Source organism: Leucopleurus acutus, assembly GCF_964270905.1.
Source record: "Leucopleurus acutus genome assembly, chromosome: 18".
Classification (NCBI taxonomy): domain Eukaryota; kingdom Metazoa; phylum Chordata; class Mammalia; order Artiodactyla; family Delphinidae; genus Leucopleurus; species Leucopleurus acutus.
Genome location: NC_139160.1, coordinates 8,520,994 through 8,543,672, shown reverse-complemented (window position 1 = coordinate 8,543,672; position 22,679 = coordinate 8,520,994). Strand labels below are relative to the sequence as shown.

Genomic DNA, 22,679 nt, shown 5'->3' with positions numbered 1-22,679 from the left:
CAGGATTTCCAAAGGAGTCAGTACTATTCCCATCTGGGGGCGCCTCCTGCACATCTCTCAGACGGCGTTCCCTTCGTTCCTCAATGCCCCCTGCAGCCCTTTCACTCAGCTCCCCTCCTCTGTGCAAATACTTGTCTCCTAGTCACACCATCCTCCCCACTGTTGTCCAGGGCAAATGGACAGGCTGTTCCTGTACATTTCTGGGTAATTCTGGCACTTGGCTCACAGCTTTTCTTTATCTACAGCACTTCCCCATCATCCTGGGAGACTCCACAGTAGCGTGGACGGCCCTTTATAGTATCTTGGTCTCTGTGTTCCTCAGCTCCCCAACCCCCAAATCCCCATGTCTGTTATTCACTAGGAATCCACCCTTCGCTCCTCCTTAAATCTTGTCCTCTCCGAGAACTGGAAGCCCCTTTGTGATGCAGGCTTGTCCGTCCCTCTTTCCCCACTGCTCCCCTACTTCGGATAAGGTGCTATAGGCTCACATTCTGATTGCTAGGCTTCAGCAAAAGCCTAGACTGTAGTTTGTTTTAAGTTCATATTCTTCTTAAAACTCATCCTACACATGGAATGGAAGAAAGAAGAACCCATGGCCTGGAGATGGCTGACTGTAGCAAAGAACCGGTTATAGGTCATGGGTGATAAAAGTCAGCTAGAAGGGTAGACGGCTGTGGCCAGGGAACACCAAAGCTTGACACACGGTGGTTATCAAAGCAATGGCTCTCCAGTAAACCTCAGGAGCCAGCACCGTCCTGAGCTAGTGTGACCAGAAGAGGGAAAGGAGTGGCTTTGTCCACACTTGGAGTGAAGAGAATGGGGAAGGACAGCAGGCTATGAAAGCTATTAACTGATAGCAGGAAGTGATCAACCATGGGATTTGGTCTCCTCTGCACAGGAGTCCAAACGGCTGTGCAGAGCAGAGAGCATGACGACCAGGATCGCCAGGACGCACTGCGCACCACGGGGACACTCAGAGCCTTGGCCGGCCACCGGGCGATGTGCAGTCACGGGGGACCAGGGCTTGGGCTACTTTTTGGATACTGATGGGAAGGGTGCTCTCTGAAGGCTAGAGGATGTGGGTAAAAGATTATGTATAAAGCATCTTTCATCCAATCAGCATCAATATTTGTTATCCTTCTCTGGCCTTTCCTCTATTCCGCCATTATCAGATTAACCAGCCAAAATGACATTTTTTATCATGTTATATTCTCCTGCTTAGAAACTCCATTAGTCCAAACGCCTCAGTTAATAGTAAAGATTAATTAAATATCTACCTCTAAAGTCTTATTTCTATTTATTTTTACCATTGGGTTTTCTAAAATCCTTTTTCTTTCTTTTTTTTCAAAGCAAGCATGACTTGTCTTCCTCCTCATTCCATTCCCTCCAAGGACCCCGTTTCTAATGATTTTGCCTTCTAAATGCACTTAGATAATAAGTCACTTTTGATTTTTAAATTAAAGACATGCATAACTGTCAGCTAGAACTTCAGATCAGCATGAGAAAAGTCAAGCTTATTTAACTACAATAATATACTTTCATTCAAAGCAAAGCAGGTTAACTTTAGGTTCTAGTTGGACCGTGAATTCTAACGGAAGATGGGGAGCGGCATAAATGTATGATCTATGGAAGTGAAGTACAAAAATTCGCTTAGGATCCCTGTTACCCACCTTCTTGCCTCCCTGGGGGTGTGTTGGTCGCAGATTGGGAATCACATCCTGAATGAACTTTTTCCCAGCCAGGCTCATCTCCTCATTTCCTGGTCCCACCTCTGTGCTTGTCCTCATGGCACTCCCTTTACATTTCTACATCCTATCTTTCCTTCAAAGGCCTCTTTACATTTCTATATCCTATCTTTCCTTCAAAGGGCCATTCAAGTTCCACCATCTGCCGGGAGTCATCTGCTGACGTCCCCAGTCCACAGTAATCCTTCTACCCTCTGATTTTATGTATCACATTTTTTTGGTGCCATTAATTTGCACACTTTCAAGCCTTGGATTGCTAGTTACCTTATGTCCTTACGGATTTGCTTCTGCATTGAATTTTAAACCCCTTGAGCGCAGGAAAAAAACCAAAAAGCCCCAAATCAAAACCATCTCTTTATTCCTCCTGGGAACTCCAAATAGTACCTAGAATTAGTAAATATCTGTCCATTTTTAATAATCATTCTATTTTTTGAGGAATCATGACAAATGATTTAAATCAATTTTGATCAAATAATGCCCACTACAGCTCTCACCTACCTGGCCAGCAAGTCAATAAGTTCAAGTTTTGACATCCCATCAGGAAGCAGTCGAGGAATAGCAGCAACACAGGTCCTGAAAAGATCTATTTTTGGCTTTCTCTCACCCCTGGAATTTGAAGACAAAGTTTAAACGTAAGTCAAAGGTTATGAAAAAATTTTTAAAAATTGGCCAAATATGTGAACAAAGACTAAAATCAATGCCTTCTGAATCACTGCCTGGTGATGGTTCCCTATTATTCTTAAGGGTTTATGCCTTTTATAGCTTGGCCAGTTCTACGAGAACTTATGAAGATTTAAATGTTAGTTAGAGGTATGTATCTGGAAAGAAAAATGCCAATAGCAATAGCATTCTATTGCTATCATATGTCTTGCCATTCAGCTGGGTTCCATGGGGTTTGGCCCCTGTGGGCTGCATTTAAGACACTGAATTGCCCAGACACATTAGTATGTAAGAAATACATTGCAGTCATTACTACCTTCAGCATTTAAAAATGGGATTTTAATGTATACAACTAATGGTGCCTTTAACAAGCATGACATCTGGAAGTTTCTCTCTCTGATGAGTTATGCTTCTCCTCTCAAGAGTGCCCACCCCTGATTTTTTTTAAATTAAATGCTTCCAAACATAAGTCTTTCATAATGTCAAGTAAAATCCTGAAATGTATATAATTGTGTACCCATTTCTGATTTTTAAAATTACTCTGATGGTCCTGACCTCTATGGAGACAGCTTCTTTTTACTTTCTTGAGAATATGAATGTTTTAAAGGTAATTAATACCTTCTATATCCTGTTGTAAAATATGAAGGAAAAATATAAATTCAGTGACAAATTATTTCAATTTTTACTTATTTAAATAGATAACTGATTCTTAACCACATATTTATCAATAACCTTTATGGAAAAACTAAACTACACATCAAATCTTTCAAATAACTTGTGATATAATATAACAGCATATTTAAATTTTGACGATTTAGTCCCCTGAGAATAAATATAAGATTGGTACCAAATTAACGCAATTGTAGGACACAAACACAATAATGAAAATGCAAAGTAGCGTAGAAGTAATTCCTTCCTGGAACAGTAACTGTGTCAGAATAGAAATGTAACAGGCAGAATCCATGCTCTCTATAAACTAAAGACAATAATCAGACAGCAATTTTGCTCTGTGACATTACTTTTTAGCATGTGTTTTTAAGTTTGTTAGGAATAAATACGAAAGTTTTCTGTATTTTGTGAAAAACAGAACACATATATGTGAATTTCTAAAATACTCTGTTCTTGTGGGAAGTCATAAGTTTATTTTCTCTCCATTTCCATAGTCCTTTTGCATGGGACGTACAAGGACTTCAGAGAGGACTGCACTGTACAGTGGTTTCCAATCAGCTGAAGGAAAGAGAAGTCTTCAAATGACATCCTCGATGGCTAGACAGAGTTAAAGCCTAGTGATCTGATTGTGCATGTGTGGCACAGAGTCTTTTAAATAGCTCTTCTAACATGCTCACCAGATGTCTTAAACAGCTGGGATTATTTTCATATCTGTTGGAAAACAGATGACCCTGCCTGGCCTGAAGTGTAAGGAAAATTCTGCCAGCCGATAGAGCAGACTTACAGGACTGGCAGACTTCCCAGCTGATAAAGCAAGCCTAGATTAGAAACTCTAATTGGTGCATGGTTTCCGTTTACTGCAGCCCTGTGCCTGGGATTTTATAGGAAGCATCTGAGTCCCCCAAATAGCATAATTTTTATTAACAGATATTATATAATTATTATTTACAGTCATTATATTATTATACTTACTGCTACTATTATTATCATTATTTGCCAGCATAAAGCACAAAAAGGGATGAGGAATGGAAACAGAGCAACACAGAATGCTTTATTTTCAAGCTCATACCCTAAGCAAGGCCTGGAAAAATGGTAGACCAGCCTCAAATATCAACTCCAATAACTATTTCCATTAGTGTGGTGTGGACCTCAACTCTTTTTTCCTAAATGCCTACATGATTCTCTAATGTTTCTCTTGGTTTTTTCTTTTTGTATTTAACATCTTTATTGGAGTATAACTGCTTTACAATGGTGTGTTAGCTTCTGCTTTATAACAAAGTGAATCAGCTATACATATACATATATCCCCATATCTCCTCTCTCTTGCGTCTCCCTCTCACCCTCCCTATCCCACCCCTCTAGGTGGTCACAAAGCACCGAGCTGATCTCCCTGTGCTATGCGGCTGCTTCCCACTAGCTATCTGTTTTACGTTTGGTAGTGTATATATGTCCATGCCTCTCTCTCACTTCGTCCCAGCTTACCCTTCCCCCTCCCTGTGTCCTCAAGTCCATTCTCTACATCTGCGTCTTTATTCCTGTCCTGCCCCTAGGTTCTTCAGAATCATTTTTTTATAGATTCCATATATGTGTTAGCATATGGTGTTTGTCTCTTTCTGACTTACTTGACAGTCTCTAGGTCCATCCACCTCTCTAAAAAGAACTCAATTTCATTTCTTTTTATGGCTGAGTAATATTCCATTGCATGTATGTGCCACATCTTCTTTATGCATTCATCTGTTGGTGGACACATAGATTGCTTCCACGTCCTGATTATTGTAAACAGAGCTGCAATGAACACTGTGGTACAAGACTCTTTTTGAATTATGGTTTTCTCTGGATACATGCCCAATAGTGGGACCGCTGGGTCATATGGTAGTTCTATTTTTAGTTTTTTAAGGAACCTCCATAATGTTCTCCATAGTGGCTGTATCAACTTACATTCCCACCAACAGTGCAAGAGGGTTCCCTTTTCTCCACACCTTCTCCAGCATTTATTCTTTGTAGATTTTTTGATGATGGCCATTCTGACTGGTGTGAGGTGATGCCTCATTGTAGTTTTGATTTGCATTTCTCTAATGATTAGTGATGCTGAGCATCCTTTTAATGTGTTTCTTGGCCATCGGTATATCTTCTTTGGAGAAATGTCTGTTTAGGTCTTCTGCCCATTTTTTTTTTTTTTTTTTTTTTTTGTGGTACGTGGGCCTCTCACTGTTGTGGCCTCTCCCGCTGTGGAGCACAGGCTCTGGAGGCGCAGGCTCAGCGGCCATGGTTCACGGACCCAGTCGCTCCGTGGCATGTGGGATCTTCCCGGACCGGGGCACGAACCCGCATCCCCTGCATCGGCAGGCGGACTCTCAACCACTGCGCCACCAGGGAAGCCCTCTGCCCATTTTTGAACTGGGTCCTTTGTTTTTTTGATATTGAGCTGCCTGAGCTGCTTGTAAAGTTTGGATATTAATCCTTTGTCAGTTGCTTCATTTGCAAATATTTTCTCCCATTCTGAGGGTTGTCTGTTGGTCTTGTTTATGGTTTCCTTTGCTGTGCAAAAGCTTTGAAGTTTCATTAGGTCACATTTGTTTATTTTTATTTCCATTTCTCTAGGACCTGGGTCAAAAAGGATCTTGCTGTGATTTATATCATAGAGTGTTCTGCCTATGTTTTCCTCTAAGAGTTTTATAGTGTCTGGCCTTACATTTAGATCTTCAATCGATTTTATTTTTGTGTATGGTGTTAGGAAGTGTTCTAATTTCACTCTTTTACATGTAGCTGTCTAGTTTTCCTAGCACCACTTATTGAAGAGGCTGTCTTTTCTCCATTGTATGTTCTTGCCTCCTTTATCAAAAATAAGGTGACCATATGTGCGTGGGTTTATCGCTGGGCTTTCTATCCTGTTCCATTGATCTATATTTCTGTTTTTGTGCCAGTACCATACTGTCTTGATTACTGTAGCTTTGTAGTATAGTCTGAAGTCCAGGAGCCTGATTCCTCTAGCTCCATTTTTCTTTCTCAAGATCACTTTGGCTATTCGGGGTCTTTTGTGTTTCCATACAAATTGTGAAATTTTTTGTTCTACTTCTGTGAAAAATGCCATTGGTAGTTTGATAGGGATTGCAATGAATATGTAGACTGCTTTGGGTAGTATAGGCATTTTCAGAATGTTGATTCTTCCTATCCAAGAACATGGTATATCTCTCTATCTGTTTCTATCATCTTTAATGTCTTTCATCAGTGTCTTATAGTTTTCTGCATGCAGGTCTTTTGTCTTCTTAGGTAGGTTTATTCCTAGGTATTTTATTCTTTTTGTTGCAATGGTAAATGGGAGTGTTTCCTTAATTTCTCTTTCAGATTTTTCATCATTAGTGTATAGGAATGCAAGAGATTTCTGTGCATTAATTTTGTATCCTGCAACTTTACCAGATTCATTGATTAGCTCTAGTAGTTTTCTGGTGGCATCATTAGGATTCTCTATGTATACTATCATGTCATCTGCAAACAGTGACAGTTTTACTTCTTCTTTTCCGATTTGGATTCCTTTTATTTTTCTTCTCTGATTGCTGTGGCTAAAACTTCCAAAACTATGTTGAATAAGAGTGGTGAGAGTGGGCAACCTGTCTTGTTCCTGATCTTAGTGGAAATGGTTTCAGTTTTGCACCACTGAGAATGATGTTGGCTGTGGGTTTGTCATATATGGCCTTTATTATGTTGAGGTAAGTTCCCTCTATGCCTACTTTCTGGACGGGTTTTTTCATAAATGGGTGTTGAAATTTGTCAAAAGCTTTTTCTTCACCTATTGAGATGATCATATGGTTTTTATCCTTTAATTTGTTACTCTGGTGTATTACATTGATTGATTTGTATATATTGAAGAATCCTTGCATTCCTGGGAAAAACCCCACTTGATCATGGTGTATGGTCCTTTTAATGTGCTGATGGATTCTCTTTGCTAGTATTTTGTTAAGGATTTTTACATCTATGTTCATCAGTGATATTGGCCTGTAGTTTTCTTTCTTTATGACATCTTTGTGTGTTTTTGGTATCATGGTGATGGTGGCCTCATAGAATTAATTTGGGAGTATTCCCCCCTCTGCTATATTTTGGAAGAGTTTGCGAAGGATAGGTGTTAGCTCTTCAGTAATCGTTTGATAGAATTCGCCTGTGCAGCCATCTGGTCCTGGGCTTTTGTTTGTTGGAAGATTTTAAATCACAGTTTCAATTTCAGTGCTTGGATTGGTCTGTTCATATTTTCTATTTCTTCCTGGTTCAGTCTCAGAAGGTTGTGCTTTTCTAAGAATTTGTCCATTTCGTCCAGGTTGTCTATTTCATTGGCATATAGTTGCTTGTAGTAATCTCCCATGATCCTTTGTATTTATGCAGTGTCAGTTGTTACTTCTCCTTTTCCATTTCTAATTCTATTGATTTGAGTCTTCTCCCTTTTTTTCTTGATGAGTCTGGCTAATGCTTTATCAGTTTTGTTTATCTTCTCAAAGAACCAGCTTTTAGTTTTACTGATCTTTGCTATCCTTTCCTTCATTTCTTTTCCATTTACCTCTGATTTGATCTTTATGATTTCTTTCCTTCTGCTAACTTTGGGGTTTTTCTGTTCTTTCTCTAATTGCTTTATATGTAAGGTTAGGTTGTTTATTTGAGATGTTTCCTGTTTCTTGAGGTAGGATTGTATTGCTATAACGTTCCCTCTTAGAACTGCTTTTGCTGCATCCCATAGGTTTTGGGTCATTGTGTTTTCATTGTCATTTGTTTCTAGGTATGTTATGATTTCCTTTTTGATTTCCTCAGTGATCTCTTGGTTATTTAGTAGTGTACTGTTTAGGCTCCATGTGTTTGTATTTTTTACAGATTATTTTCCTGTAATTGATATCTAGTCTCATAGCATTGTGGTCAGAAAATATATCTGATACAGTTTCCATTTTCTTAAATTTACCAAAGTTTGATTTGTGACCCAAGATATGATCTATGCTGGAGAATGTTCCATTAGCACTTGTGAAGAAAGTGTATTCTGTTGTTTTTTTGGATGGAATGTTCTATAAGTATCAATTAAGTCCATCTTGTTTAGTGCATCATTTAAAGCTTGTGTTTCCTTATTTATTTTCAGTTTGGGTGATCTGTACATTGGTGAAAGTGGGGTGTTAAAGTCCACTATTATGATTGTTTTACTGTTGATTTCCCCTTTTATGGCTGTTAGCATTTGCCTTATGTACTGAGGTGCTCCTATGTTGGGTTCATAAATATTTACAATTGTTATATCTTCTTCTTGGATTGGTCCCTTGATCATTATGTAGTGTCCTTCTGTGTCTCCTGTAATAGTCTTTATTTTAAAGTCTATTTTGTCTGATATGAGAATTGCTACTCCAGCTTTCTTCTGACTTCCATTTGCATGGAATATCTTTTTCCATCCCCTCACTTTCAGTTTGTATGTGTCCCTAGGTCTGAAGAGGGTCTTTGTAGACAGCATATATACAGGTCTTGTTTTTGTTTCCATTCAGCCAGTCTATGTCTTTTGGCTGGAGCATTTAATCCATTCACGTTTAAGGTATTTATTGATATGTATGTGCCTATTACCATTTTCTTAATTGTTTTGGGTTTATTATTATTCTTTATTATTATTATAGGTCTTTTCCTTCTCTTGTGTTTCCTGCCTAGAGAAGTTGCTTCAGCATTTGTTGTAAAGCTGGTTTGGTGGTGCTGAATTCTCTTACCTTTCGCTTGTCTATAAAGGCTTTTATTTCTCCATCGAATCTAAATGAGATTTTCAGATTTTTGTGAAATCTGAAAATTTTTTCAGGTTTTTCCCTCTCATCATGTTAAATATGTCCTGCCACTCCCTTCTGACTTGCAGAGTTTCTGCTGAAAGATCAGCTGCTAACCTTATGGGGATTCCCTTATATGTTATTTGTTGTTTTTCCCTTGCTGCTTTTAATATTTTTTCTTTGTACTTAATTTTTGATAGTTTGAATAATATTTGTCTTGGCGTGTTTCTCCTTGGATTTATCCTGTATGGGACTCTCTTCGTTTCCTGGACTTGATAGACTATGTCCTTTTCCATATTAGGGCAGTTTTCAACTCTAATTTCTTCAAATATTTTCTCAGTCCCTTTCTTTTCCTCTTCTTCTTCTGGCACCCCTATAATTTGAATGTTAGTGCATTTAATTTTGTCCCAGAGGTCTCAAAGACTGTTCTCGATTCTTTTCATTCTTTTGTCTTTATTCTGCTCTGCAGTAGTTATTTCCACTATTTTATCTTCCAGGTCCATTATCCATTCTTCTGCCTCAGTTATTCTGCTATTGATCCCTTCTAGAGAATTTTTAATTTCATTTATTGTGCTGTTCCTCACTGTTTGTTTGCTCTTTAGTTCTTCTAGGTCCTTGTTACACATTTCTTTTATTTTCTCCATTCTGTTTCCAAGATTTTGCATCATTACTATCATTACTCTGAATTCTTTTCCAGGTAGACTGCCGATTTCCTGTTCATTTGTTTGGTCTGGTGGGTTTTTACCTTGTTCCTTCATCTGCTGTGTGTTTCTCTGTCTTCTCATTTTGCTTCACTTACTGTGTTTGGGGTATCCTTTTCGCAGGCTGCAGGTTTGTAGTTCCCCATGTTTTTGATGTCTGTCCCCAGTGGCTAAGGTTGGTTCAGTGGGTTGTGTAGGCTTCCTGGTGGAGGGGACTGGTGCCTGTGTTCTGGTGGATGAGGCTGGATCTTGTCTTTCTTGTGGGCAGGACCATGTCCCGTGGTGTGTTTTGGGGTGTCTGTGACCTTATTATGATTTTAGGCAGCCTCTCTGCTAATGGGTGGGGTTGGTTCCTGTCTTGCTAGTTGTTTGGCATAGGGTGTCCAGCACTGTAGCTTGCTGGTCGTTGAGTGGAGCTGGGTCCTATCGTTGAGATGGAAATCTCTGGGAGAGCATTTGCTCTTTGATGTTACATGGAGCCGGGAGGTCTCTGGTGGACCAATGTCCTGAACTCGCCTCTCCCACCTCTGAGGCACAGGCCTGATACCCTGCCGGAGCACTGAGACCCTGTCAGCCACACAGCTCAGAAGAAAAGGGAGAAAAAAAGAAAGAAAGAAAGAAAAAAATAAAATAAAATAAAGTTCTTAAAATAAAAAATAATTATTAAACATGAAAAAGTTAAAAAGTCATAAAAAAAGAAAAAAAGAAAGAAAGAATAGAGCAACCAAACTAAAAAACAAATCCACCAATGATAACAAGCGCTAAAGACTGTACTTAAAAAAAAAACCACAGACAGAACCCTAGGACAAATGGTAAAAGGAAAGCTATACGGACAAAATCACACAATGAAGCATACACATACAAACGCACAGAAAGAGAACAAGGAAAAAATATACACATATCTATATATTAAAAAAAAAGGAAGAGTGCAACCTAATCAATAAACAAATCTACCAATGATAATAAACTCTAAATACTAAAGTAAGATAAACATAAAACCAGAAACAAATTAGATGCAGAAAGTCTACAGTTGCTCCGAAAGTCCCCCACCTCAATTGCGGGATAATTCGTTGTCTAGTCAGGTATTCCAGAGATGCAGGGTACATCAAGTTGACTGTGGAGATTTAATCCACTGTTCCTGAGGCTGCTGGGAGAGATTTCCCTTTCTCTTCTTTTTTCGCACAGCTCCTGGGGTTCAGCTTTGGATTTGGCCCCCTCTCTGCGCGTAGGTCGTCTGAGGGCATCTGTTTCCTGCCCAGACTGGACGGGGTTAAAGAAGCAGCTGATTCGGGGGCTCTGGCCCACTCAGGCTGGGGGGAGGGAGGGGTACGGAATGCAGGGTGAACCCGCAGCGACAAGGCTGGTGTGATGTTGCACCAGCTTGAGGCACCATGTGTTCTCCTAGGTAAGTTGTCCCTGGATCACGGGACCCTGGCAGTGGCAGGCTGCACAGGCTCCCGGGAGGGGAGGTGTGGAGAGTGACCTGTGCTTGCACACAGGCTTCTTGGTGGCTGCAGCAGCAGCCTGAGCATCTCATGCCCGTCTCTGGGGTCTGCGCTGATAGCTGCAGCTTGCGCCCATCTCTGGAGCTCATTTAGGTGGTGCTCTGAATCCCCTCTCCTCACGCATCCCGAAACAATGGTCTCTTGCCTCTTAGGCAGGTCCAAACTTTTTCCCGGACTCCCTCCCGATTAGCTGTGTTTCACCAGCCCCCTTCAGGCTGTGTTCACGCTGCCAACCCCAGTCCTCTCCCTGGGGTCTGATCTCCGAAGGCTGAACCTCAGCTCCCAGCCCCCGCCCGCCCCAGCGGGTGAGCAGACAAGCCCCTCAGGCTGGTGAGTGCTGGTTGGCACTGATCCTCTGTGCGGGAATCTCTCCACTTTGCTCTCCACACCCCTGTTGCTGCATTCTCCTCCACGGCTCCGAAGCTGCCCCACTCCGCCACCTGCAGTCTCTGCCTGTGAAGGGGCTTCCTCGTGTGTGGAAACCTTTCCTCCTTCACAGCTCCCTCCCAGAGGTACAGGTCCCGTCCCTATTCTTTTGTCTCTGTTTTTTCTTTTTTCTTTTGCTCTACCCAGGTACATGGGGAGCTTCTTGCCTTTCGGGAAGTCTGAGGTCTTCTGCCAGCGTTCAGTAGGTGTTCTGTAGGAGTTGTCCACCGTGTAGATATATTTCTGATGTATTTGTGGGGAGGAAGGTGATCTCCACGTCTTACTCCTCTGCCATCTTGAAGGTCTCCCTATCTCTTCGTTTTTTTTAGAAATGTAGCCATGAGCCATTTTCCACTCAGGGATCTGCTTTAAAGTCTAGCATGAAAACTATTTCTAGCCCTATTTGGTGGGGCGGGGCATCTCAAGACAGTTGAATAGGAGAAAGTAAAGAATCACCTTAGAAAAAGTTTAAGGTATTGTGAAAATACAAATGAAATGTTAACATCTACATTTAAACCTGTACCTTTTATGGTTTTGAATGTCTTGTTTTAGTCCTGACCCTGTCTTAAGATCTCTGGATTATAAACATAGTTTTCCTTTGAAGGCCTTTCATTTCCTTACTATTTTAGAGGAAACAACAATATGGCAGCAGTTGTTTGTTTTTTTTTTTTTGCGGTACGTGGGCCTCTCACTGTTGTGGCCTCTCCCGTTGCGGAGCACAGGCTCCGGACGTGCAGGCTCAGCGGCCATGGCTCACGGGCCCAGCCGCTCCGGGGCATGTGGGATCTTCCCGGACCGGGGCACGAACCCGCGTCCCCTGCATCGGCAGGTGGACTCTCAACCACTGCGCCACCAGGGAAGCCCTATGGCAGCAGTTTTCAAAGCATTTCTTACATCTTCTACATTGTAAACTGAAAACTGCTTTAATATATTCAGAGAGTGTGCAGTAAGGAGGTTAAATGTTATGGACAATCTGGCAATTTGTTAGGTAAGGACCAGATCTGTAGACAAGATAGTTAATGTCATTAACTTTGGTCAATTTCAATTCTGCTATCATTTTGGTTGAAAAACCTAAAGCTACATGCTCTCCATATCATTTAAATGAAGTGACTGGCAAGCTGCAGGATAATATACATTGTATAACTCCATTTTTGTAAAAAAGAAAATGTATATATGTATTTGTGCTGACATTGGGAAAGGTGTGGAAGAAATCACCCTGAACCAAGGAATGGATGCAGATTTCAAGTGGAGCTCTGTGGAGGAGGCTTTCATTTTAACTTGCCATACTGCTAAATATGTATTTAAAATAATTCTGTATTTTTAACTTTATTTTATCATGTTTTGTCTCACTGTAGTTTGTTTTTGACATACTACTATTGTAATAAAAATATACACCCATAACATGAACTTCCCTATATAGGTAACAACGTTCCAACTAACTGTGATATTTGGAATTGGACACACTGAGTGACAAAGAAAATTTTCCTAATTGTATGTTTAGAAATGTATGCCACTGGTGCCAAATATAATTTAATTCATAGTTCAACAACAAAGTCCAAACTGTCTTAAAACATAGTCATAACCTAACCTGCGTTCCTGCCATAATTAATCACAAGCAGCAAAATCAAACTGTGTGTTTCTAATGAGGAACTCTAATTACAAATCCAGATCTTGGATTTTGGCTAAGAACATCTGATTTCTACATTCTAAGCTACAAATGCATTCTGAAAATCCAGTATTTCTATGACACAGTTACATAGAGAATATTAAGCAGGTTTAACTCTCACTGTTCAGGAACGCTCACTAGAAACAAGTAAACTTGAGATTCATAAAGATGGAATGTCTCTAAACTGGTGATGATGCTGTATCACATGGGCTTAAGAGCAAAACATTACTTCTGAAAATGTGGACCAGTAAAAGTGTCTTGGGCCCATTTTCTAACTTACTGGCCTAATGATACTTGAAATATTATCAAAACAGATCAATCTCAGGTTTGACTTTATTTTTACAGTTAGTCAAATATTATCAAACGATGTTTTTACTATCCCTAACACTTCTTAGAACTCGGACTCTAATAACATGAGAACAAAATACAGAATAAAGGGGAAGAACCTCTGCTGGTGTCTTCTGGTTCATTAATCCTTCATTGAAAACTTAGTCCTCACTGTACTCACGTGATCATGTCTTCGGGTTCTTTGTTTAACATCTGGACGTTAGTTAGCATCATACACCTTCCTACTTCTTTATCAAGGTGCCTTAAAATGTTATCCACAGCTTTTCGTACTTGAGAGTAATATAATGACATGCCTGAAAAATACGCATGACAGTTACATCTTTGACTAAATCTATCAAAGAGTGAAATCCCATTTTATTCATCCTCTGTGATATATTTTTACTGAAGACCTTCTGTGGGTCAGTGAATTCTCTGAGCAGAGTCTAATTTAATCTCTTATCTGCAGGACTCTTAGCATAGTACCCACATGTAGTGGGTGTTCCCGAAAGAATCATTTAAATTTAACACATAGGAATTCTAATACTTCAAAGGGAAATATTTTCCAGAAGAGTAAAAATAAACAAGGAAACAGCAAGTTCCACACTAGAATTTTTAGTTTTCTGGTTAGTATAAAAAAATTCAGCATAATGAGTGGTTATGTGAATAAAAGATAATTCTCATTTGGGGTTAGAATTTTAATAACTTTATATTATTCTCTGAAATATATGTGTGGGTTTTTTAGTAAAGGCAACAAATGATTTCACATCATAATTTTTTAAATGAAGAAAAATTTACCTCAGGTATATTATTTTTACCGCTCTCATTAATACAGTGGAAGAAAATGTGTACAGAATATGTATGTCATATTGATATTTTTGAACTCATTTAAGCATTGCATAACTAAAGATAAATATTTTAAAGGAAAAAGTTTCCTCATATGTTTCCTCTAGGTCTTTGGAATCCAGGAACTAACTTAACAAGTTTGCAGTAGGTTTCTAAATTCAGGAACTCGGTAAAAGAGAAACAAATGCAAAAGATCATCTCTTTGGGTTATGATAGTTAAATTAAAAAGAAAATAATCTCACGTAGGCTAAACCCACAATATACCCTGGCATGTATGGGACTTGGCATGTTTAAAACACAGATTAAACTAATTTTACTGAAAAAAAATAGAAGAAAAGGAACTATAAAAATGAATGAGGGAATGAATAAATGAATGAATATATTTATATGTTTGCTTTATAAACAGGATTATCTACCAAAGCACACAGATGTCTTAGAAATTTACTGTAAACTGCAAATTATCAGTATTAGAAGTTTGAGAAGACCACAGATAAAAATCTAACATTTAAATGGCAAAATGTTTACCAGGAAGTTCCAAAGAGTTTAAAGGGCAGTAAAACAAACCACAGCATGAATCAAAACAATTAATGTTGACATGTCTCATCAGCTACTTTTATGAAGATTTAAAAAATATATCTCACTAAGGGTAAGTGTCTATTGGTCATTTTAAAGGCTTAATAAGGCCCAGTGCAAACATATCTTTGAAACCCACCTATCATTTTGGCTTCCTCTTCAGTTAGTGTTTTACTCAGATATGTCTTCTTCACCCTCAGTGTGTTTCCTGAAGGGAGAACGGCTCCGGTAACTGGCATGGGAGGTTCCCCATCTTTCTGCTGCAAGCTATCAGCTATGACCAAGAACGCCCGTAAACCAATGTTCATCCTCTGTAAGAGACAATATGTTCATGGTAAAGAGAAAGACCCAATTATTGTTGTGAAATTAAGCCACCAGTCTTTCAAAAGAAGTTAAGCATGGTTTGCCTTCTAGATTAGTGTGGGAAAATCATTTAAAAGGGTTTAGGCCAAACCTAAGAAAATGAAATTAAGTTTCTGACACTCTTTGTTGCTGCATCACAAGAAAACAACTGGGTAGATTTTCACCAAACTTGGAGGGTATGTTTGAGATGGTCAGATTCATTCTGTTTGGGGGATCCTGGGTGCACCTCCAAGGGATAGGCAGTCCCCCTTTGGAGCAGCTGCAACTAAGGTAAACTGAGGTCAACAAAAATCTCTTTGTCTCCTGGGAGGAGACATGTGTTAACCCACAAAGACTGAATGAAAACAAACGGGAGTTCCAAATGTGAATCATAAAAATGCAAGTCGTCTGCTCTGAATTGCAGGTTGTTGACTTTTGATTCACAAAGGCTGGCAAGTTTGAAAATAAATTTAAAGAATTCGAAGCCACTGAACCTGTTACTTATAAAAACACATAAACTCATAAGAAGAAATGTCATTCTGGGCCAGATCATTATCTTCCCCCAGGCTCAGATAAGGCATAATATTGGCTCTGAAAGATGACTCAGTAAGATAGTTGCTCCCAGCAGCAATAATCTTAAAAGGTCAGAAGGTACTAAAACATCTGTAGTTCCTTAAACAGCATGTGTAAACACTTACACTCATATTTTCAAACCACATCAAGGAATAAGTTCCCTAAGTAGACCGCTACCTAATGCAGAAAATAATTACCGTTACTAACAATGATAATCTAATTACAATTTATTGAGTTCTTAACATATATCCAGAACTGCTCATTAACTCTCATCTTTAAGATAGCCATGCAAGGAAGGTATGATTATTCCCATTTTTCAGGTGAGGAAACAGAGGGCCACATAACTAGTAGGTGGGAAGCTATACATTCAAGTTGGGTTTGCCCGAATCACCTATTCTGTAGTACATGATTATATCTTAGAACATGAAGTAATATCGACTTCTAAACTATTTATTCAAGCTTCAAGGAGTAGGGGTATTTCAACCAGGGTGTGGTAAACATTTCTCTGGCCCATTCATACCCAATCCAATGTGTATTTTATGATTTTATGGTTTTCAGTAATATTCTTTCTCCATTTTCTAAAATGAAAGAGTATTCATTTTAAAAAGTTTAAATGTATATTAAAGTCCATTAGTTTCCTCACTTATTTTAGTAGTTCTTTCATGAAATGTTTTCTAGATTTGTGGATATTTTTCAAGACACAGCATTGTTTTGGGTGAGGAAATACAGCGTTTAATTCAGGAGATGCAGTATCAGTAGGATGACTGTGAATTGACTTAAATGATCAAGCTTCAATTATTTGTAAATGGATTATCCAATTTATGAGCCATCCTTGCCAGTTCTCTTAGTTTTCCTTTTCTCTGAATAATTCTAAGGGCAGAAGTAAGTTGGGATAGTTTGGGAAATATAGTTTTAACTTAATTTCAAAAACAATTTCTTCTTATGTTTTATATAGCTCTGCATCATACCTCTCCTTCTATTATCTGTCTGGTCTTGAGAAATTACTTAACTTTTCCAAGTCCAAGTCTCAGCTTCCTTTCTGTAGAATGAGAATAATAATACCTATTGATCATATAGGGCTATGGTGAGGATTAATACCTGAAAAGTTCCCGCTGGTAAATATATATTGTAGGCTAGAATCTCCACTGTTTTCTACTGAAGTCAAGTTTATTGAGATATAATTCTCATATAGTAAAATACACTCCTTTTAGTTGTACAGTCCTTTGAAGTTTGAGAAACATATATAGTCAGGTAACTATCATCACAGTCAAGATATAAAATATTTCCATCATCCCCAAAAGTTCCTTTGTGCCTCTTTACAGTCAGTCAGTCCTCTCCTCCAACCTCAGCACCTGACAATCAGTGTCTAATTTCTGCCTATAATTTTGCATTTTCCAGAACGTGATATAAATGGAAGCAAAGAGACACAACCTTTCGTGTCTTGCTTCTTTCACTGAGCTTAATGCTTTTGAGGTGTTGCTGCAGTATCAGTAGTTTGTTCCTTTTTATGGCTGAATAGTATTCCATTGTGCTGATGATTCACAAGTTGTTTCAACATTCACCAGCTGTTTGAACATGAGTTGCTTTCCTGTTTTTAGTGATCATGAATAAAGGTGCTATAAATGTTGATACAAATCTTTGTGGACAAATGTTTCAATTTCTCTTGGATAAACACCTTGGGGTAGAACTGCTGGATCATATGCCAAGTGTATGTTTAACCTTATAAGAAATGGTTGTACCATTTTGCATTCTCACTAAAACATCAATAGTATAAAGTTCCAGTTGCGCTGTATCCTTCTCAGCACATCTCACTGTGGTTTTAACTTGCATTTCCCTAATGACTAAGGATGTTGAACATCTTTTCATAGGTTTATTGGTCATTTGTATCTCTTCTTTGGTAAAGAGGCTCTTCATTTTGTCCATTTAAAAAATTGGGTTATTGAGTTGGGAGTTCTTTATATATTCTGGATAGAAGCGTTTGTCAATACGTGTTTTACAAATATTTTCTCCCAGTCTGTGGCGCTACACTTTATTAACTTTTAAAGCGCATACTTTTATCAACTTTTTCTTTTGTAATTTATGCTTTTTGTATCTTATCTAAGAAATTTTTGCCTACCCAAAGGTTGCAAAGATTTTTATCTTCTGTTTTCTTCTGGAAGATTTATGATGTCGGATTTCACATTTAGGCTTATGATTCATTTTGAGTTAATTTTTCCTGACAGGGCAAATTATGGGTTGAAGTTGATTATTTTGCAAGTGGATTTCCAACTGTTTAGTACCATTTATTAGAAAAACTATCCTGGGAATTCCCTAGTGGTGCAGTGGTTAGGACTCTGCGCTTTCACTGCCAGGGGCCAGGGTTCAATCCCAGGTTGGGGAACTAAGATCCCGTACGTCACACGGCGCAGCCAAAAAAAAAAAAAAAAAAAGACTATCCTTCATCCATTGAAAAGCATGGAATCACTGTTCCCAAGCAAGAGAAGACTCTTTAGTACTTGGGCCATGGGCCTCCTTCCAGCCAAAATGCCCCGAATTTGCACTGGCTTTGTCCCCCTCCCATTGGCCCATTGACCCTGGCTGCAGCCATTCCAGAAGCCTGTGATGTCACTAAACACCAGACAGAAACTCCCATTTTAGGGCTTGTTGGGCTGTCCCTACATACATGGCAACCTTAGCGCCAAGAAGAGAATTCAGGGTGTGGTGGGAAGAAGCATGAGGGTGCAAGGAGACCTGGGTTCCCCTTGCTGCTAACCAGCTGCCTATTCTGGGCCTCTGGGCTCTGGGTCTCCTTCCTCACTGACAGAATGAAGGAGCCAGACAATATCATAGTGATGACAGGAACAACACTTAAAAATTTTTTTCTGGTGTGCAATTTCTTTCTTTTTTTGCTTATGAATTTGTAATATCACGATGATTCTGTGAGGTGATCTAGAAAAGTAGTTTGTCCCTTTTACTAGTAAAAAAGCTGAAGTTCAGAGAGGTCAATGTCTTACAGCTAGTGGTTAGGACTCTGCACTCTGTTGGTGGGAATTCCCACCAACAGTCTTTTTAGAAGTTTAAAATTGCACGTGCTTTTCATTTGCCTAAGCCACCCCCCTCCCCCGCACATGAGGTACATCACACCCATTATACACTCATTTCCATGATCTGCCTGGCCCTTGAATTGTGATGCTGTCACAGAATCAAAGATGCATACATTACTTATTTAATTTCACTAGATTTTAGTATTTTATCATTGCATCTATTTATTCTTCTCTGTTTCATCACTTTCAATACTCCTCAACTTACTAATCTGCATCAAAATAGTTACAAGTACTGACTTTCTATAATGAACAACCAGACATACAGAGACAGATTACCTTTCGGGGCAAGGTTCACTCCCTTCTACAAGAACAGAATGTGGTAGGACGTCAACTTTTCATCATTCTAAGTCTATTCACCCCAAAATCTTACTTCTCTACTATTTTAGTCAAATAACATGGACGGAAACAAACAGAAGACTTTTTTGGAGAAGACGGCCTTCACCCCATCCCCCAAGGTTGCAAAGCAAAGGTAGGTTTCTGTCGATAAACGCAAAAGGGTCATTCTTACCTCTGGATTGAGACTGAAAGCTTTTGCTGGTTTTCCCACACAAAGAAAATCAAAAATGATTTCTTTCATTGCAAAATCTAAACGTTCCTATAGTGAAAAAGGGAAATCAAAACAAAGCGTTATTTTAATTCAACATGAAAATGTCTGTTTTTGTCATATGCACCAAACAGGTGGCTTCTGCAAGAAGAGGGGTATCGCTTAGTTGCATCACAGAGAATCCCTGAAGGAAAACCATGTCCATCCGAACCTTCGGTGGAGCTGCTCCTGTTTCCATGTGGCATGTGGAGATGCTTTATATAATATAGGTAATTAGGCCCTAAAGCACAGAATGACTAATAACTAAAAACCAAAAAATGAAAAACCAAAACGCTCTGAGCATCTGGGCTTCTAAACAGTGCAAACTCTTCCTGCTTGTCCTGCCAATGCTGACACCTTCCTGAAACTCAGTTTAAAACATATTTGTAAAAATACCACTGCAAAATGACCATTTTCTTCTATTCTCTAACATTTCCAATCCCTTGCCTCATATTACAACAGACAATCCCGCAAGTGAAATGAATAATCAACCACAATCCTGCAAGTGAAATGAATAATCAACAGATAAGAACTATTAAGGTTACTTAAATGAGAACGTTTACGCCACATTCTAATAATCTGAGACAGTGACTACTGAGATACGTCACGTTGATTTTATACAATATATTCCAGAATAATCAAAGCACATTCTCAGCCACATGATAACTACATGTAGAAAAGTTCTGTGAATTCATCCACCTGCAGAGCAAGTACTGTCCTTTCCCTAAGTACAAATATCACAGAGACACTTCCTCGCACTAAAAACACAGAGAGATACTATATATTAAATGGTCTGTGAAGCAGCCATTGAACCTTATGTCTTTATAGCAATATCAATTACACTTCAACAGTACTTTCATGCCTATTATTTCCCTTTATCCACACAACGTTCTGAGGGATACTGGGTAAGCACTTTCATCCACATTTTATAGATAAAGACACTGAGAATAAAGATGTTCTATGACTTCTTTAGGGTATGGAGCTGGCTCACGGCAGAGGCTGGACTGGAATAACCAGCTTTTCATGCTTCTCTATAAATCACAAGGAAGCCAAAGTCGGGATAAAAACCATTTACACACAAAGTGTTTTAAAAACTAGGGCTTCCCTGGTGGCGCAGTGGTTGGGAGTCCGCCTGCCGACGCAGGGGACACGGGTTCGTGCCCCGGTCCGGGAGGATCCCACATGCCGCGGAGCGGCTGGGCCCGTGAGCCATGGCCGCTGAGCCTGCGTGTCCGGAGACTGTGCTCCGCAACGGGAGAGGCCACAGTAGTGAGAGGCCCACGTACCGCAAAGAAAAACAACAACAACTTTTAAAAGTCTCGGGTCTAAATAGTAAACACTAAATGTTTAATATCACTGGACCCAGTTCTTAAGTAAAATAGTATGTATGAAGTGCTCAGAACAGCTCTTGGCAAAGAATGAGCGCCTGATAAAAGCTAATATTCCTGTTACATTCTTCTTTTTCACAGGGTGAAAGAGCATTATGATTTATTTACTCCTCCAGGTTCACTAAATTATCGTCTTCTAATTTCCTCCAAACATCAGACTCAATTTCCTCCTGACTTGAAGCATCTAGAGCAGAGAAGCAGGAACAAACAGGGCCTAGGAGTCAAGAGACCCTCTTACGAATAGGCTCTGTGACCTCAGATCAGTCACTTGAACCCTGCCTCTCAGTTCTTTCATTGGTCAAATGCTGAAGACACTTGGCACACCATGTCACAATTTGTTTTGAAGCAAAAAAAAAAAAAAAAAAAAGCTATGTGTGAAAACACTTGCAAAACCACCCTGAAAAGTCTGCACACGTGAGATTATTTTAGACTCTTCATCTGTTAGTACTTCATAAGAAGGAGGTGGCTACTTAGAGGCAATTAGAAGACTCTCACTGCCAGACGCATCTCCATTACCTGGGCAATGAACTGGATGATTTTCACAAAGATGTTCAGAGGCATGTCCCTCGGCACCACACCACGGGACCCTTTGGGGAAAAGTGTTGTGATGATGGTTATAAGACGGCTGAAAGATAAGGGGAAAAAAGAGAAAACAAGCAAGATTGGCTGAGCTCCTGTACATTAAGGGAAAATGGCAGGTGCTTCATCTTATCTAAGTATCAGAGAGAATTCAGAGAAAGAAAACAAACCACTTCATCTCTTTTCCATTAGCATAATTACTCTCTGAAAAGGTTTTCTGGAAAACTAAGGGCAGCTGGAAAATTATAGCCACTTCCTTTGTTAAAGTGGTGAATGTAGTCCTGACACAGAACTTGGCAATCCTGGTAGGGGCTGGAGTTTCTGTAATGGCTGTTGAGCCAACGTCTAAGGAAAGCCTGAAAAGGTCCAGAGGACTTAGAGCTTTTACAAACCGTCAGCTTTGAACAGCTTCTAGTTTGGTTAGCATAGTTGGCAATGACACAAAACACCCTTTTCACTGGCTGAGTGATGTGGTTACAGTTAACTCAGTGATGGGGTTACCATTAACCCAAGCCAGCTCCTTACCTCTGAGTGGCTGTGTTGCTTTCACATTTAATTCGAATCATGTAAACCCAAAGTAATCTGTACAGAGATTCCAGTGCAACTCGAGCCATCTTGGGGTCTTTATTCTACAACAGAAACCAAGATAAAAGATTGCAGATTAAATGGTACTGTGCAGAGGTTATTCTTTTCTGAATGCCTGGTAATGGAGGGCCACAGGTGGGTGGTAGGGTGCCTATGAGGTACGCTGCACCACCTGGGACTTATGGGGTATTTGCCTCCTGGTGCCCATTGGGTAAATAATCTCTGAGAATGGATCCAAATAGCCAAGAGGGCAGGACTGAGCAGTTCGGGGGAAATCGTCTTTCTCTCCTTTCTAAGGTGAATACTGGCAATTGCTTTCTTCCTCCAGGTCCTAGGGAACTGCAACCCCTGGCGCCAAGAGGAGAATCAATCCGTCCTACTGTTGATTATGCCCTTGTAAACACCACCCACCTTCACCTCCCATCTCTTTGCCCTCCAACATCTATTGAGACTAATATAGAATAAGCACTGGGATAGAGAGATACAAGTTCATCCTTTTTCCCTGAGATGTTCACAGTCTATGGGGAGGGGGTGGCAGTTGGGAGACAAATAATAAACAGTCAACTCAAAGACACAGAGGAAAACTGATGGGGACAGGAGCTAGAGGACGGAAAGAAGGGCAACCTATGGCGAACACAAGGACTGGGGTCAGGAAAGGTTTCCAGG

General features: G+C 39.7%; 1 protein-coding gene across 2 annotated transcripts in view; it reads right to left on the bottom strand.

Annotated features, from left to right (window-relative positions):
• FRY (FRY microtubule binding protein) overlaps window positions 1–22,679 on the bottom strand; it is a gene marked incomplete at its 5' end in the record, with an annotated part of 329,047 nt that overhangs the window by 119,955 nt on the left and 186,413 nt on the right. For both annotated transcript variants that reach the window (XM_082859749.1, XM_082859750.1), the window contains 6 exons: window positions 2,244–2,351; window positions 13,646–13,778; window positions 15,020–15,191; window positions 19,387–19,473; window positions 21,366–21,474; window positions 21,954–22,057. In XM_082859749.1, the coding sequence (XP_082715875.1) occupies window positions 2,244–2,351; window positions 13,646–13,778; window positions 15,020–15,191; window positions 19,387–19,473; window positions 21,366–21,474; window positions 21,954–22,057 (713 nt within the window). The remainder of the gene's footprint in view (window positions 1–2,243; window positions 2,352–13,645; window positions 13,779–15,019; window positions 15,192–19,386; window positions 19,474–21,365; window positions 21,475–21,953; window positions 22,058–22,679) is intronic.